This window comes from Aquarana catesbeiana, linkage group LG04, assembly GCF_042186555.1.
Source record: "Aquarana catesbeiana isolate 2022-GZ linkage group LG04, ASM4218655v1, whole genome shotgun sequence".
Lineage (NCBI taxonomy): Eukaryota > Metazoa > Chordata > Amphibia > Anura > Ranidae > Aquarana > Aquarana catesbeiana.
The window spans coordinates 13400293-13418932 of NC_133327.1; the positions used below are offsets into that span (position 1 = coordinate 13400293).

The window sequence follows — 18640 nt, forward strand, 5'->3', positions numbered from 1 at the left end:
TTGCAATTTGAACTGCTAACGCAAAGTGGACCACTAAGTCAAATGCAAGACAGCAAATTTGTAACCTGAATGTCTCAGCACAAGAAGGACTATCAATTAAAACCAAAGATAGCCATTCTGTAAAATGGACTTCTAACAAAAGTCAGACCACCCATTCAAATTTAAGGCAGCTATTTTTTAACTACAACTGCTATCATAAGACAGACCATCAAACAAAACTTAAAGAAGAACTAAAGGCATCAGTAAGGGAGGCTTATAGCTCATCAGGTCTTTTTATTGCCATCTGTCTTCTATTGGGAAGATTTCCCTAGACTTCCACAACAGGAAGTGAAAGGTAATCCTTCCAAAGTAAACCCTGGTAGTCACCAGAACTAGGGTCCCTAATGGAAGATGTCCCATCTATTCCTGTTCTGGTGATCACACAAACTTTGGGATTTTCTTATATTTTTGATGATAACAGAACAAATGGAGAGGTTAGTCTCACTAACAGACAGCAATAAAAACCTGGCAACTGTTCTAATCCTTCTTCACTCTACCTAAAACTTAAAAAAAAAAAATGTTGTCTTCACTGTTACTTTAAGGCCGCCATCCTTTAACCTGAACCTCTATCACTACTAATTCAAACCTAAGGCAGCCATTTTTATCCTGAACATCTAACAAGAGGCGGACTACCAGCTCAGAAGAAGCTGGCAGCGTTGCTAGACATAAACTGCGCACAGCAAAGAATTGTACAAGCCGATGACTTAAATCTCCAGCGTCCTTTTGGTCTATAGCAGTAATCAAATCTTCCTTTGACGCCGGCCTGTGATAAACACTGCACAGAAGACCATTACGATGTCCTCTGAAAATATTTGCCTTCCATACACGATTGCTCCTTTGACTGCTAATTTCTGTAACTCTGTATAACATTTCAGCCTCCGCAAGTCCTGATGTTTGTTTATTTAAGACTGAAAACCAGGATATGACTGCATCGAATTTCTGAAAACAAATTAGAATGTACAGTAAGTAACATTCATTTTTCTTTTTTTTAATAAATTTAGAATCTCGGCAATGTGATGGGAAGAATTTACTTTTCCCTGCAGAGAATAAGAGCGCAGCTTGATATTATAAAAGAGGAACTGGGCCGCCGAAAACCAGATGTAGGAAAAAGTTAAAAGGGCATTAAAGAAATTCAGTTCAGGATGCCTTGATTATCTCCAATTCTACTGGCATTGCAAACACACATATTCTGGCTTCGGTCCTTGATGACCCCAATAAGCCCTAATAGACGGAAAAGTTTTGCACATGCTGTAGCGTGATTCTCTCTAACTGATAGCTGGAAGCTACCAATTAGAGGAAGGAACTGTATGGCACACCTACAGATGTACTTCTATATATCCTGCAGAAGAGGAGAATGGGGCGCAGTTTATTCGCTTGTGGGTAGGGGCAGTGTGATGTGGTGGGCAGAAACCTCGTGGAGTCCGAGTATAGTAACAGGAATACATTTTAGCCAAAGTTCAGCAGTACACACAGGCCCGTCGGGGAGGCATCCTGACAGGAACACTTACAAGTTGCAACAGTGATGGGACAGTAGACTGGAGACTTGAAGATGCCAAAAGTGTCTGCCACGAGGAGAAGAATGCGACCTGGCCAGTCTGTACCCAAAGGGGAGGCTTTCCAGAGGGTTGGCATGGTCCCTGCACTTTCCCTACTCCTCTGGAACCTTCTCCTTTTACTGTCCCTGTCAAACAGGTGACCTGACCCTACACTAGCCCCTTGCAAAATGTGTGGCAAACCCGGGAGCCAGAGTCTTAAATAGATTCTGCAAGACCCAAGATGGCCACCAAAGTCACATGGGGTTTCAGCATCCAATCGGATAACTGCCTCCCTGCGACTGAGGAAACCATAGAGGAAGTAGGTTCCTCTTGACTTCCTCCCCCATCTACATTGCTGCTGCTGACGAGCCACTTGCAGTGGAGAAAATAGTTGCACCTGCCTACAGGCTTAACCACATGCACAAAGCTCATTTCCAAGAAGGAACAAACATGCTCATGTCACTTCCTGGTCCTATGGTCATCACAGGGTTCTAAAGCCTTGCACAATGGGGGGCAGATGTTATACCGGTTGCCTGAGCAGCAGATAGCAAAGAGAAGAACTTCTAATCATGGGTCCCTTCTACTGGAAGAAGGGAATTAAATGAAACAGGATTGAAGTAAGGCTTTTTTGAAGTTTTAAAGACTTTTTTTGAAAAAGCCACCTCTGATCGGACCATCCCTGCAAGTCCTTGGCCTTCACTGAAGTAAAGGAGCACAGGAACTTGCCCCATGATGATGTGGAAAGCTATTATAGCTTCTTGTAGGTGGGGCAAGCAGAGAGTTGCCCCCTTTTGACCTCAAAATGATTGTCCAGAGGTCATAGGTTAAAGCGGAAGTAAACTCATCCATAAAACAGCTTCATTTACGGCACGTGCCGAAAATGTAACACTCCCATTGGTTGTGCTCTCAACCAAACTGTCAAACCATCCAATGGCTGGTGTCATAACTGATCACATGTGCAGCATCATGGCAGTTGTAGATTAAACAGAGGCAAAGATGGCAGCTTCCTTGGCTGAAAACGATAGGAGGGTTTACTTACACTTTAAATGGGAGGGGCATACACAAAGTTGTATCTCAGAATACCCATTTCTTTCCCTGGCATTTCCTCTTAATATTTACTAATATCATCCTCATCTTTACAGTCCATTCTGGTAAATTAGGGGATACATTGGCAATTGCCCCATCCTTATGTGCCTGGAATGGGGCATTAGAGACTAGGCTCCAAATTACTTTTGGTACCATCTGGCATCTTGCATTGGCCTCTACACAAATCTGGAGGACTCTTACCCCATCTTCAATAACCCAAGCAAACTCTTACATGAACTGTCCCCTGCACAGGTTGATCTATAACACAGCTAGTTTAAGGTAAAAACCAAGACCATCAACTTCTTGCAGAACCTTTTCAATTACTAGGAAAATAAGGAGCAGTAAGCAAACTTACAAAATGGTCTTCGGTGAAGACTTTACAAAAATGTCTCTTTGCCAAAAACCCAGTAAAGGGAATGTACTTTTGGTTTGTTTAGTGTGGTTTCCATAACTCACTCTATGTCCAGCGGCTGAGTAATGGCAATACCAGTAAACTGCAGAGCAAGGACCTCGAACAAAAACAGACAGTAAATATCTCCATGTTGTGCTGGAGAGTTATGACCCATAGGGAGACGAAGCAGTGACTAGAAGGGTGAAAAAGAGCGCAGCCTTCGGCTCAGTCAATATCATATATCAGCAGCATCCACCTCCCATCTGGGTCATCCATCAGCCTTGTCCTCCAAAGTCAGGACAAAATTAGTATTAATGTTCAGGCCTCTTAGCAGGTCACTCAGACAAATCAATGCGAGATAGAACAACAGACCCTATAGTCTGTAGATCATGGTGGAAAGGGGGAGATTTATGAGGACCAACATGTATTAAATAAACCTTGAGAGTGAAGACAAGGCTGCAAGAGGAGTTGTTTTTCCTTTGAAAGCTGTAATGTTATCCGCTCTGTCCTTTCTTTTTTACAGAGTGGTCTCAATAGATGGAAAACTCACCGTCTAGAAATTCAGTCAAAATAAGACAATGAAGCATGGAGCTTATGACCTGGCTCCACCACTAGCCTCATAATCACATGGACAATTCCATAGTCATTCACTTTGGCATAGCTGCACATTTAAAACAGAAGCAATAAAATGTTTTTTGACACAGCAAGGGAGGGTTAGAACATGCTTTAGATGTCTACTGCTGGATTTGTGGTCACATCCTGTCCCAGTGGTCACCTGAGATCTCTCCAACAGGACATTTTTCCCAACAGAGACCAAGATGGCAAAAAAAGTGGAGGTTCTAACTCCTCCCTGCTCTATGCAAAAATGTTTTCGAAAAAAAAATCAGGGAAGGGTTAGAACATCCATCATATGTATGCTGCTAGATTGGTGGTCACATCCTGTTCAAATGATCACTTGAGGTATCTCCAACAGGATATCTATCCCAGAGTCCAGTACGGCAATAAAAATAGAGTTTCTAACTCTTACCCACTCTATAAAAAAAAATATATAAACCATAAAAAGTCCTAAAACATTACTTTCAGGTTTGACACACTAAAAACAATATACCGTATTTATCGGCGTATAACACGCACAGGCGTATAACACGCACATTCATTTTAAGAGGGAAGTTTCAGGAAAAAAACAAAAATTTTTAATAAGGAGCTTTGAAGCAAAATAAGGGTCAGTGCCCATCTGCAGCCTCACAAGTGCCATCAATGCAGCCTCATTAGTCTACATCAATGCAGCCTCACCATTGCCATCAATGCAGCAGCTTCACCACTGCCATCAGTGCAGTCTGATAGATGCCCATCTGCAGCCTAGAGGGGACAGGGAGGGGGGTGGGACAAGCGCCGACAGATTACATACAGTGAGAATCTCCTATGATAGACAGAACAGTGGTCCAATGGCGGCACAGGAGATGGGACTTTCTATTACAGAGGCTGCCAAGTAAACAGGAGATTCTCACTGTATGTAATCTGATGGCGCTCATCCCGCCCCCCTCCCTGTCCCCTCAGAGGCAGCTAAAATTGAAGTATTGGCGTATAACACGCACACGCTATTTGCACCCGATTTTCATGGTGAAAAAGTGAGTGTTATACGCCAATAAATACAGTATATACTATATGGGGTAGGCTTAGAACATTCATCAGATGTCTGCTGCTGGATTTGTGGTCACATCCTGTCCCAGTGGTCACCTGAGGTCTCCAACAGGACATCTTTCCCAACAGAGCCCTAGACAGCAATACAAATTGAGGTTCTAACCCCACTCTATGCAAAAATGTTTTCAAAAAAGCGGGGAAGGGTTCTGCTGGATTTGTGGTCACATCCTGTCCCAATGGTCACCTGAGGTCTCTACAACGAGGCAAATTTCCCAACAGAGACCAAGACCACAATAAAAATTGAGGTTCTGACTCTTACCCAATCTAAAAACAATGTAAACCATAAAAAGTCCTAAAACTTAAATATTACTTTTAGGTTGGCCTGACTCGTTGGCCACACAAAGAAGAAGGTATAAGGCGTAGGGTTGGAACATCCATCAGATGTCTGTTGCTGGATTTGTGGTCACATCCTGTCCTAGTGGTCACATGAGGTCTCTCCAGCAGAACATCTTTCCCAACACTCTATGCAAAAATAGTTTGGAAAAAAGTGTCTCTCTCATCTTTCCCAAAAAGAGTCCAAGATAGCAATAAAAATTGAGGTTCTAATTCCTCCCCAATCTTTCATCCCCCCCAGAAATTGTAAATCACAAAAAGTCCTAATTACAAAATATTAGTTTAAGGTTTGTACTGATTCTTTGGCAACAAGGTATACATACTGTTCAGCCCAGAGGGTGTCCTGGCCACGGTGCCAGTCTGTAGAGATGCAGGTAAGAGCTCTGACTTCATTGGTAAACCAGTTTCTGTCCGATCAGATGATCCGAACCCAGGTAGCTGAGATGGTAACAACTGTTCCAGCTGTTCAAACTCCTCTGTGAACTACAGGAAAACAAAAAACAGAAATGATTGAAACATATGAATGGCGTGGTGACGTTTTGTGGCCCACAAGGCTTTGATTCATCACTTTCGACTATCTAATTTTTAGCTACATCTAATTTAAATTGAGAGGTCCATGCCCTACCCCCCCCCCTCTTTTTTTTCCTAACTCTTCTCCTACTCTCTTCCTTTCTTGTTTCCCCCTCCTACTTTGCCTTTTCCTCCACTACCTACCTTATTCTTAAAACCGTAAAACCTATTACTGCGCAACATGCCACTTTTAAATCCTAGGTGACATTATTGAATATCTTTTCCTATATGACATGTTTTTCTCCTACATTAGTTTGCCATCATTTAATTATTCATTATTTTATGCTATCATATATACTATAGGGTTGATTTACAAAAACTGGAGAGTGCAAAATCTGGTCAAGCTCTGCATGGTAGCCAATCGGCTTCTAATTTCAGCTTGTTCAATTAAGCTTTGACAAAAAAAAAAAAAAAACCCTGGAAGCTGATTGGCTACCATGCACAGCTGCACCAGATTGTACACTCTCCAGTTTTAGTAAATCAACCCCTATGCATATGATACATTTCGAATGAGTTAATGGAGCAAGTGCAATTAGGGTGAGATTTGGTGGTTTGTGAAATGTTTGATAGACGTAAAATGGCTCCTGAGGGTTTGGGGATATCCTTTCAACTATCCTGGACTAGTCTTTCTGCGAAAGAACAGCCCATTTGTATTCATTATTTTATCTTTTTCACAGGAATAAAAAAACAGACAAAAAAAAAAAAAAATGAGAAGATTTAGAACGAGAAAAAGAGGGGTTGAATGTAGCCAAATCAATTTTACAGTCTTAAGGTGCCGTAATCCCTAAACATATTCTAACTCTCCAGAAAAAACAAGGGATTTTGACTAAAGCATCCAACCAATGTCCATTGCATGAACAAATGTTTTTTATAAAGATGAACTATATTATTACAAGATATTAATGATCAAGGTAACTATTAAAAACATAAGTAGGCCATACAGTTTATACATTAGTTTCTTGAAATCATTACAGTATTCAACATACTAATATGTTAATATTCCCTTAGAAAGTTGTCACGATTTCTGTATTTTATCTCATGTTCAAAACTTCACTTAAATTGTCTGAAGCCATAATTATATTTCTATATGCAAAAACCTGATCAATTTCCTTAACACTCCTGTTGAAAGGATGGGGCTTGATTTACTAACACTGGAAAGTGCAAAATTTGGTGTAGCTCTGCGTAGAAACCAATCACATTTCAGGTTTTTTTTCAACGCTTCATTGAACAAGCTGAAATTAGAAGCTGATTGGCTACCATGCACAGCTGCATCAGATTTTGTACTCCCCATTTTTAGCAAATCAACCCCAATGACTGGCTTCCTGTTTGTTCTCTTGTATGTGCAGACGCCATGATATAGAGCTCATGATGAGTTGGGGATCACAATCTCAGAAGAATCCCCATCAAGGATGGGGCTTTTCCCAACCTACAGTAATTGACGATAATGAGCCAAAAGGATTCTCCCCCAAATTTGCATTCTAAAAAAACCCCAGAAAATTGAATGACAGATACTTACCATAATTTTCCTTTTCTGACTAGCTCCATGACAGCACAGATGGGTATAGGCCCCACTCCCCATGCTTCCAGGACCTTAACTCATAAATTTGAGCCCACCTGCTTTCTGTAGCTACTCTTACCAAGCTGTATGGCAGGGGTAGGCAACCTTGGCACTCCAGCTGTGGTGAAACTACAAATCCCATCATGCCTCTGACTCTAGGAGTCAAAGATCTTCTCTGGGACACTCGGCCTGCTGCCACTCTCAAGGTCAAGACCCTTCTAGTGAAGAGTGCCTTGATTTCCCTGGCACAGCCAACCCTTTCAACTCTTAGGCCAAGGAGGTGAGATTCACCAACCAAGAGGGAATAATCTTGTTGGAAGCCGTGAAATCATTATGCATTCCACCTGGAATGACAAACAGATGCTTCGACTTCCTGATGCCAGAAGTCGCCTTGATATAACATTTTAAAGCTTCTCCCACATCCAATGGGCTAACTTCTTGGGTACTCCCCAAAAGGAACTTAGGAAAGGCAACCTCCTGTGTGATTGTCAGGGCTGGGCCCAGCCCTTCCTTCTGTAAGCTGGCCGCTCAACTGCTAATTGCCAGCTCCTATCTCTCCACAGTGACCTGTTGATGATCCTGCTCGTCAGTCCTGCCTACTTAAGCCGTCCAGTCCAGATGATCTCTGCCTTCGCCTTGGTCACATCTCTAGAGACGCTCTCCTGCGTTCCTGTTTAAGACTTGCTTGGCTGGCATTCCTTCTGGCTCCCTGATGTTTTGGCTTGTCTGACTATCCCTTCTGGTTCCTGAACTCTGGCTATGTTTTGACTACATTTACTCTGTTTACCTTTTTTTTCTATTATAAAACAAGTGTGATTCAACTGTACTTCTGTCTCAGTCTTATTCGTGGTTTCTGACAGTGATATGGACTCAGATCACTTCAGGCACAAATTTGAGCATTGGCATAAGTACCAACCTGTCCGGAAAGAACGTGAGTATGGGTTCGCTAAACCCCAAGGCCTGATAATACCGACTCTCTTCTGGCTGGTCCAATTGCCACCAGGAAAGCAGTTTTCAGTGAGAGGTACCACAGGGTGATTGAAGGAGGAAAAAAAGAGGAAAACAGAGGCTGCAGGTGGGCTCAAATTTATAAGTTAAGGTCCTGGAAGCATGGGGGGGGGGGCATACCCAGCTGTTCTGACATGGAGCCGTCAGGAAATAAAGTCATTAAAGGGAGACAATCCCAGTATGTCACTGGTGCGCGGAGAAGAATTTCTGGGGGTCATGACCAAAGGCCACCCTGGCAAAGCCGTAGGCAGCAGTGATTACCAGAATGGGAAAGGGGGGAGGGGGTAATCAGGAGTGGGAGGTAAGGTAGGGCCATGCCAAAAGTGTACCATGGAGGATGTGTACAGTGCCCTGACATGACCCCTCCCACCAGCCATGATCTTTCTGCACTGCACAGAGAAGCTGGGAGACTCAGTGATTACTGGCTCTAAAAAAGGTATGGAAAGGTTTTATTTAATAATTCTATTAGCATGTTGATGAGGGCGGAGGAAGCAGGGGAGGCAAAAAATAAGCAGATTCAACTTCAGCTTTAAATAATGAGTATAACCGCTTGCCGACCAGCCGCGGTCATTATACTATGACGGTTCATACATACTATGACGTCATAGCTATACGTCGGCTCACGGGATCGGGATAGCAGTCGCGGTTGCCGATGCTCGTGGTCGACGGTCGCGATTACCACCGGCCACGAGCGATCGCGCGCACGAGGGACAGAACACGGAAGTGTGTGTGTAAACACACAAATCCGTGTTCTGTTCTGAGAGGAGTGACAGATCGTGTGTTCCTATTAGCTAGGAACCACGATCCTGTCACTTCCTCTAGTCAGTCCCCTCCCCCTTCAGTTAGAATCACCCAGCAGGGAACACAATTAACCCCTTGATTGCGCCTTAGTGTTAATCCCTTCACTGCCAGTGACATTTTTACAGTAATCAATGCATTTTTATAGCACTGATCGCTGTATAAATGCCAATGGTCCCAAAAATGTGTCAAAATTGTCCGAAGGTGTACGCCATAATGTCACAGTCCAGATAAAAATTGCAGATCGCCGCCATTACTAGTAAAGAAAAAAAAATTATAATAAAAATGCCATAAACTATCCCCTATTTTGTAGACGCTATAACTTTTGCGCAAACCAATCAATATACGCTTATTGCGATTTTTTTTAACAAAAATATGTAGAAGAATACATATCGGCCTAAACTGAGGAAAAAAAATGTTTTTTCATATATTTTGGGGGGGATATTTATTATAGCAAAAAGTAAAAAATATTAGGTTTTTTTCAAAATTGACGCTCCTTTTTTTTTCTAGCGCAAAAAATAAAAACCGCAGAGGCGATCAAATACCACCAAAAGAAAGCTCTATTTGTGGGAAAAAAAAGGACGTCAATTCTGTTTGGGTACAGCGGCGCACGACCGCGCAATTGTCAGTTAAAGCGACGCAGTGCGTAACGCAAAAAATGGCCCGGTCAATCAGCAGCCAAATCTTCCGGGGCTGACGTGGTTAAGATGACAACCAGTCAGACAGATTAATGCACAGTACAGGTGACATCATGAGCATCGCGCAACCATAAAGAAATTCCCGAATTTATATTTAGGGAGTTTACTCTTATCTAGGTGTGGTCTGAGCTCAGGTAACCCATTAAAAAAAAAAGAAAGTATTGAATGGTGATTGTGAGCGGGGATTCCAAAGAGTCAAACATCGAGTGATTAATTTGTTTATATACAATCAGTTCACTCAATCATAACCATAAACTATACATTCTTCTAAGATAAATCAGCTAGACCGCAGCATTAGAGATTAAAAAAAGAAAGAAAAGAAAAGTGGAAAGCCAGCCAAAACGTTTTTTTTTTTTTTTTTTTACTGTGGCTTGAATGGAGAAGGGTTAGAACCTCAGTCATTATTGGTATTGCTGCTTACATCCCTGTAAGGAAGATTTTGCCGCCATCTTTGTTCAGGCATCTACTTCCTGGACTGAGGTGCCATGTACATTTCTGGCCCGAGTTATTACAGGAAATGTTCCTGGCATCAGTGGGAGAGAACATCATATTTCATATAAGGTGGAAGAATAGCGCCCCATCGTTGGTATTGGGGTTGCACCAACACCGTTTTTTTATCAGCGAGTACTAGTACCAATACTTTCAGTCATGTACTCGCCAATACTGAGTACCAATACTTTGCGGTGCGATTTGCGTCAACACAAAATAAATGGGTGCGAATTGCACTGCAAAGAATCGCATGCAATTTGAACAGGAATGCAGTGTGATAACAGCCCTGTTAGTACCTCCAGCGGCCATAATTTGCTCTCATCGGCGGGACCTGGACATTTTTAATAAAGTGCCCACTTGAAGGTGCTTCCCATTCTATACACACACACACACACACAGGAGCGGTGGGGGAAAACACATGTGATTCGCAAAGAAATCGCACCACATTCCTGTTCAAATCGCATGTGATTCTGGCAGTGCGGTTTGTGCCCATTCATTTTGTATTGACGCAGATCGTGCCACAAAAATATCAGTCTCAGTATCAGGAGCATTTGCGCGAGTACCGATACTCGCGCAAATGTGTGGTATCGGTGCATCCCAAGTTGGTATTATTGGGAGGAATAGTGCCCCATTGTTGGCGTCACTTGGCAGAATAGTGTCTCTTGTACTCTTGTATCAGTGGGAAATTTATGCCCCAGAGGCCGGATAAAGGCAAGCAAAGGGCTGCATCCAGCCCCTGGGCCACAGTTTGGAGACCACTGCCCTAGGCCCAAAGTCAGGGTGATATTCCCATATGGCCAAAAACCCAAGAGGGGAAAACAACTGAAAAGGGAGGGTCCCAGATATTTAACATTTCCCCAAGCATCCATCACCAGTAACCCCATCCCATCCAAGGCTTGCTAATTGGCTAGGTCAGCCTTTCTCAACCAGGGTTCGATGTTTTTAAAGGAGATTCAGATGGGATTAAGGTCTAGCTTAATATTTGATATCAGTTGTATCTTGGGGATATCCTGATCTATACCTAACTCTCCTTCCCATATTGTATTCTACAGTTCTATGATCAACCTGTTAATCTTTTAAGCTTACTGAAGTGTCTGGCGCTCATCTTTAGTACACCCAGGGTGAAGACCTACACTTGAGATGGATCTTCTTGCCATGTAAGAGTGCTTAGGGTATTCGCATTGCAGCTGTTTGTCATCTGGAGGTCAATATTTATTAAGGATCAGTACCAATGACACCTACGAGTGTATCTGCACACAGCTACAGAACGAAAAAAGAAATACGACTTGTAATAGTTGGGTGGAAATCTATGCATGGTTCCACTGCTGGAGCATTTCGCATTTCGGGCGACATAAAGTAGAGGGTCTCCTGGCCAACGGCATGTTAAACAGCCCCTATTCTACCCCAAGACAAAAGCCGGAGAAGGTATTGAGAAAGTTGGGAAGTGTCAGCGTGGATGAATTTACATGAGGGGTTTACATCATACGACATGGCCGGACTGATGAATGAGCCGTGATAAAAGCTATCGGCATCCAACCGATTTCTTCTTAGACGGATTTTCAAAGATCATTTTCACTGTCTTTTGTCACAGAGCTTTCTGTTTATGTATTTAAATTCTGAGCCGCCGATTAGACGTACCGTTCCGCATTCATGTGCGTGCTTGAACTGATGGATGAAACCTCTGGATAATGATTCGGGACTAACGAGAGCAGCAACACCGCAGTCACGTTACAGAATTCAAGCTGGTATTAGTGATTTTCATTGCCATGGTGCTTGTTGCTTGGTTGCCTTGCATAATGTGTCTGATGTCTAAACCAAGTCAGGTCAGCAAACAGTGTTCATTCCATGATTCCTTCAACAAATCCATCTATCCTCCTTAAAGTGGACCTGTACTCCAGTGCTACCATAGAGCTATAATACCGGTCATCCTGGGATTTGCAATAGAAGAATAACGGAATTAACCATTCTTGGAGAAGATGCCCATCCAGGCTCTATTATTCTTTATCTGTCCATCACAACAAGAGCAATCAGGAAGGCTTAAGTTAACATTTGAGTAGAGGTCAACTATTAGGTGAATCTGTCTCACCCCAAACTAGAAGTAGCCTAGGCACACGATTTTAAAGCGACCCTGCCAAGTTTCCAAAACATTCCCAATGGCAGATCCTGGGAATAGAAGAGGAGTTCTACTCACCTTCCTGGTGGCCCTTGTCTCTGTTCTCGTTCTTCTTCTCTTCAGCATTCAACACTTCTAGTAGGGCCAGGTACCTGACACCCCTCTGCATGCCATGATTTCTTTTTCTCATCTCCAACATTACTACAGGACTTAGCGGAGCATAAAACCATGGCACATGGCTGGGGACACTGGCATGGATAGATAGATAGATAGATAGATAGATAGATAGATAGATAGATAGATAGATAGATAGATAGATAGATAGATAGATAGATAGATAGGATAGAATTATCTATCTATTATGCCTCCCACAATCACAATAAAATAAGAGTGAAATAAATAGATTTTAATGGGGAATATTTAGAAAAAACAAACCCAAAGCAATATCATCCTCGCCGATATTGCCTGTCATCACTCAGCGGATAACGGGCCTGCAGTGGCGGACTGATCCACGGAGGGCACTCCAGTAGAAGAACTGGTGGAGTGGAAGGGAGAGTGTCCCGATGTGTCATACAGAGGATCTGGTTTCCAGCTCTGGGACAGCCATACAGTTCACTCCTCGTCCAGCTGGCTGAAGTAGAGACAATGGAACGCGAGAAATTCTTGCGAGAGGCTGAGTGCACTGAGTAACTCAATATCTGGACGATTACTCTCGCCCCCTTCACCAGGAAGAGAGAACACGATAAAAGGGCCCTTGAGCTCAGCTCATCATGGGCTTGTAGATTTAGATAATCAGACCTTGGCATTGTAATTGTTAAAAATCTAAGGCCAAAACTTTTTTACAATTTTGGACACACAGTAGGGATAAGTTAAATCCCCTGTTGTTTTTTTGGGTTTTTTTTTAGTTTTTGTCCCACAAGGGCGAATTTCCTTTCCTTCCTGACTTGTAGACATAACAGGAAATGAGATGAAACTCAAATTAGTTTTGCATTAAAGGGGTTGTTCAGTATTTAGAAAACAAAAGAAAATGACCAACCCACCACCAGCTCTTGCTGGCCCACAAAGTGTATCAAAGTCTTACTTCTTACATGAGGGCGATACCAGAATTCAACAAAAGCATAACTGTTGAGGAAGATGAAACTTCCAGCTGTTTTGGGTGCTGTTGGTTTACAACTTTTTGATGTCAGTGGGATAGGTCATTGGTTTATAGCTCATGGAAGCCCTTGTTGGGAAAGGTGTAAAGTCTTAAACACTTTTACAATTTAATATGTACATTGTCTTACATTACTATTAACAGAAATAAAGCACGTTAAGGCAGCCATTCTCAACTAGGTTTTCTCCAGAGGTTGCTAGGGGTTCCATGAGCTGTGACTGAATAACCTCCCATCCAATGATGCTGGCATATTTCTGGGGCAACATCACTTGGCAGAGCCAGTGGCATGATACCAATGATCTTTTTGGCTTCCTGTAATTGGGGCATTATATCCACTGACCACCAATGTATAGGACATTCTTCCTACGGACCTCTTATATAAGGGTCAATCTTCCCAATGACCACCAATATAAGGGGCATTCTTTCAACTGACCACCAATGTAAGGGACATTCTTACTTCTGGCCACCAATATAAGGGGCATTCTTCTCACTGGTCACCAACATAAGGGGACACTCTTCCCACTGACCACCAATGTAGCTCTTACAGGTAGGAAACTGCGATGGACTGACATCCGCGCTGGAACGACTGACTGACAGTAGAGGGTCTGTGAGTGAGTGATGTCGGGGGGGTGTCGGGGAACTTCACTCCCGGTGAATCCGGCCCGACTTGGCAGAAAGGTGGCGGTGGGCCCTTTTGATGGTCGTTTCCGCATATACTTGTGAGGGTAGGAAAAAGGAGCGCCTGTGACTGACCACCAATGTAAGGGACATTCTTCTCACTGATCACCAACGTAAGGGGACATTCTTCCCACTGACCACCAACATAAGACAAAGACTCCAAAGACATGCTGGTAAGTTAATTGGATCCTGTCTAAATTGTCCCTAGTATGTATGAATGTGAGTTAGGGACCTTAGATTGTAAGCTCCTTGAGCGTAGGGACTGATGTGAATGTACAATGTATATGTAAAGCGCTGCGTAAATTGACCGCGCTATATAAGTAACTGAAATAAATAAATAAATAAGGAACATTCTTCCCACTAATCATCAATGTCAGGGGACATTCTTCCCACTGACCACCAATATAAGGGACATTCTTTCCACTGACCACCAATGTAAGGAACATTCTTCCCACTGATCACTGATGTAAGGAGACATTCTTTCCATTGATCACCAACTCAAGAGAACATTCTTCCCACTGACCACCAATAAAAAAGGACATTCTTTTCACTGACCACCAATGTAAGGAACATTCTTCCCACTGATCACTGACGTAAGGAGACATTCTTTCCACTGATCACCAACTCAAGAGAACATTCTTCCCACTGACCACCAATAAAAAAGAACATTCTTTCCACTGACCACCAAAGTAAGAAACATTCTTCCCACTGATCTCAAACTGTAAAACCATTTTTTCCCACTTATCCCAGATGAATTAGTTTTAGAAGGGGTTGCCTGGGATTTTAGTTTTTTTTTTAAAGGTTCGTCTGGGTTAAAAAGAGTGGGAAAGGTTGCTGCAAGATGTCCCTTGGTATTGAAAACACAAGATAGGTAAATAGCTGCAGTGTATTTAAACCCCAACAATGAGCTTCTCTATTTTGTTTTCTTTTGATCTGTTAACTATGCCGTCAAATGAGTTTTGTTATATCCATTCAAAAAGTGAAAACAAATACCTGTTGATCCTACCAGAAATATTTTGAGTTCATAACTTCCTGAGCTCTCTGCTTGTGCTTCTTTTTTTATCAGTTATCACTCTCCCCCCTATGTTATGGCAATGAGAAGAGAGAGAGGTGTTCTGTAGTCCTGTCCTAGAATGACAACACTGCATTGCACAGAAGTGCACAAAAAAGCCTAAGGTGACAACAGTGCTATCCAAAGATATAGTGCGGTGAGTGTTGTCACCCTAGGATAGGAAGTGTGTAACTGGCAGGATCACCAAGCCAAAAATAATGGAAAAAAAGCCTGAACTAAGAAATCTAATGCAGCAACCTCATCAAATAACTAGTTTGGGTTTAGATACAATTTAGGTTTAGTGGGATTAGATACAATTAAGAAGATCTCCTGGCAGAGAAGATGATGTGGTAGGGATGGAAGGTCAAAGTAATATGCTATTTCCACTTTCTTTAATACTCCAGTCCTCTAATTGGCAGCTTTTCACCCTGGAGCACCTTCATGCTCTTTATTTTACCTTCTTGGGGGCCAAGCACATAATAAAGCCGAGGAGAATGTTGAGCCTGGAGTACTGTTCGACTTTGAACTTTGAAAATACAGTACAGAAAAAGATATAGATACCTTTCTTGATCTGCGCTTATGGACTCGCAAATCACATCACAAACAAAAAGAGCAAAGTTTCTTTCATATTCTCTAATATTGGAACACCTCAAAGAGCCAGTGAAAGACAAAAGAAAATAGGACAAGTCTTACCTGATTTGGAGTCTCCAGCTTTATGTCTTCTTGAACTTGCTTGACCATTGTGGTACGTGCAGATGCAGAGCCACACTGGTCAATCTGCTCAGTCTTTTCCAGCTTGACTTTGACATCATCCAGGCTTAGGGCAGGAGATGGTTTCACCTCCTTCTCGTCCTTGTCCAGTAGGTTACGAAGAAGCTGATCTTTGGAGTCCTTTTTCTTTTCGCCATAAGGCTCCATCTTTATGTCCGCCGTGCTCCCCTGAGTCTGGCTATTGCTGGACCCAGAGCATTTCTTGTCATGGTCTACAGACAGAGTACTTATATCCGAAGGGCTTCCCTCTTGAAGGAGCCGATGCAAAATCTTGTGTCTTTCGGTCAAGGAACTGTGAGAGGAGGGACACGTTCCAGTTGTTGAACTCCCACAGCCAGAATTGGAAACAACGGGGCAAGTCAGTGGATCTCGGTAGGTTGGATCCCCATCTCGCAACTTGCTCTCTGCAGTGGTTGCTAAGAGCTGAACAAGTTTTTGACTTGAGGCAGCCAATGAACTTTTAGCCTCACTGTCCCCAACCCGGCTGTCACTGTTATTACCAATACTGTTCTCCTTAGGCTCCATTTTTATGGGCTGCATACTGAGCCTTCCAGGGGAATTCTGTGAGGGGGCATGCCGCAGAACAGGGGATGTCGTAGAAAAGGGGTTGGAGGGGTTGCTAGGTCCATCGTTAATGGCCTGAACAGAGGGGTTCATTGAGTTGTTACAAAAGAACCTAGGATTGTTACTGTTGTTGCATATCCCACTTGTCATGCCTGGGGAGGGTGAGGAATATCCTACAGGGGTCATAGGTCCTTCATTCAACATTGGCATGGAGTTTTGGGGAACATTGGAAAAAGATCTGTTGTTATTGTTGTTACAACCACTACTCGACAAGCCAACGGGGGAGTGCATGGTAGGCATGGGTGGAGAAAAGGGATTACCTGAAACTCTAGGCCGGGACACCAGGCCTGGACTTCCCCGCGGCCTTGGAGACATGAACTGGGAAGGACTCATCCCAGGACTGCTCATGGGGGAACTGTTGAGGTTTAGGTTGTTACTATTCTGGGGTCCGGCCTGCCCCATATTTAAGGCCACGTTGGTTCCAAGCTGACTTCCAGGAGAACATCCATAGTTAGCTTGGCTGGTGTTGGAACTGCTGATGTTATGGAGGCCGGTGACATGCTGCTGGTTTACGCTGGAGGTCAGCATGCTGCCACTGGATGGAGAGGTGGTAGAAGAGAAGGGCATCCCTGGTGCTGGGGAAATGGTAGAGTTGATCGAGGGACTGAGTCGCGGTAGTGACATTCCTGAGTTAGTGTTGTCTTGGGTGCAGAGAGAGTTTTGATCCCTAAGAACAAAAAGAGAGTTTTCTAATGGTTATGACATTCTTTTAATAAAAACTCCAAAAATACAGTATGTCTAAAATAAAAGGGGAAGTCCATTCAGTAAGATAGGCATAGTTCTGTAAAGAAACACTTGCGCAAGGCACCAGAATAAAAACAAACTGTAGTTCAGCTCAGAAAACCCAGTTAATGTAACATCGAATTAAAAAAAAGTTACAATTTTATCATCTCATCTTGTTGTTCTGTTTTTTGTTACAAAAAAATTGCAGCTTAGGAACAGGGATGGCTGAAGAGGCTCTAGTTGGTAACTTGATGTCAGGTAACACTGGGAGTAGATTTGCTCTGCAAAACTCTAACAGTAAACATGATGTCGGGAGGTATTATACTGTCAATCAGCCTCTCTAGGCTGGAGGAGACCCACTGAGGTCACCGCAGGGTTCCGCCTCCAATGTACACTCAATCACGGTGGTTGGTATGGTCACATGCCTGATGAAGGGGTCCTGCGAGGCTCAGAAACGTTGCTTCTGCTGTAACAATGTGATTGCTGAATAAAGCTTTGGACCCATTCTGGAGATCCATGGTGTGCTGGTGACATTTCTCACTCAACCATGGTGGCACATGATTTGGCAGAATGACTATTCCTTTATTGCACTGCCACCCCTACAGCTCAAAGGACCTATTAGATGTACAGTATCAGGACTTAGATTAAAGTAAAACGTATGGCCAGGAGCACGTAAAGTATGGCCTCCTGAAAAAAAAAAAAGTGCAGCAGAATTTTACTTACTTGGAGTGCTGCAGCAATATTTAAAATGTTCCCTATCTTCGATACTATATAATGAGGACTCTGGTATAATTTCCCTGTTTTACAGTGACACCTTAAACTTCCAAATGGGTGGATCTTGCTTAGAAGTCAATGAGATGTGTTGGAACATTGTATGATCTCTAGGAACCTTCTGTATCCCTTGCTGTCTCCTTTCTAGGTGCTCTTTCTTTTAGAACATGACTAAATAGATGGTTTCTTTGATATATAGACACCTCCAGAAATCTCGGGGTGAAGCAAATCTGATCCGAGAAACACCATTGGCTTCCTACTGCATTAATCAGCTCTGATGACTGAACATATACTAATGCCCCGTACACACGGTCGGATTTTCTGATGGAAAATGTGTGATAGGACCTTGTTGTCGGAAATTCCAACCATGTGTAGGCTCCATCACACATTTTCCATAGGAATTTCCGACACACAAAGTTTGAGAGCTTGCTATAAAATTTTCCGACAACAAAATCCGTCTGAAATTCGGATCGTTTGTACACAAATCCAACGCACAAAGTGCCACGCATGCTCAGAATAAATTAAGAGACGAAAGCTATTGGCTACTGCC

General features: G+C 42.9%; 1 protein-coding gene across 7 annotated transcripts in view; it reads right to left on the minus strand.

Annotated features, from left to right (window-relative positions):
* The window catches only part of NCOA1 (nuclear receptor coactivator 1), a 589360-nt gene that overhangs the window by 52771 nt on the left and 517949 nt on the right, over positions 1 to 18640 (minus strand). For all 7 annotated transcript variants that reach the window (XM_073624852.1, XM_073624854.1, XM_073624856.1 and 4 more), the window contains 2 exons: positions 15895 to 17263; positions 5409 to 5568 (listed from right to left, as the gene is read on the minus strand). In XM_073624852.1, coding sequence (XP_073480953.1) covers positions 5409 to 5568; positions 15895 to 17263 — 1529 coding nt within the window. The remainder of the gene's footprint in view (positions 1 to 5408; positions 5569 to 15894; positions 17264 to 18640) is intronic.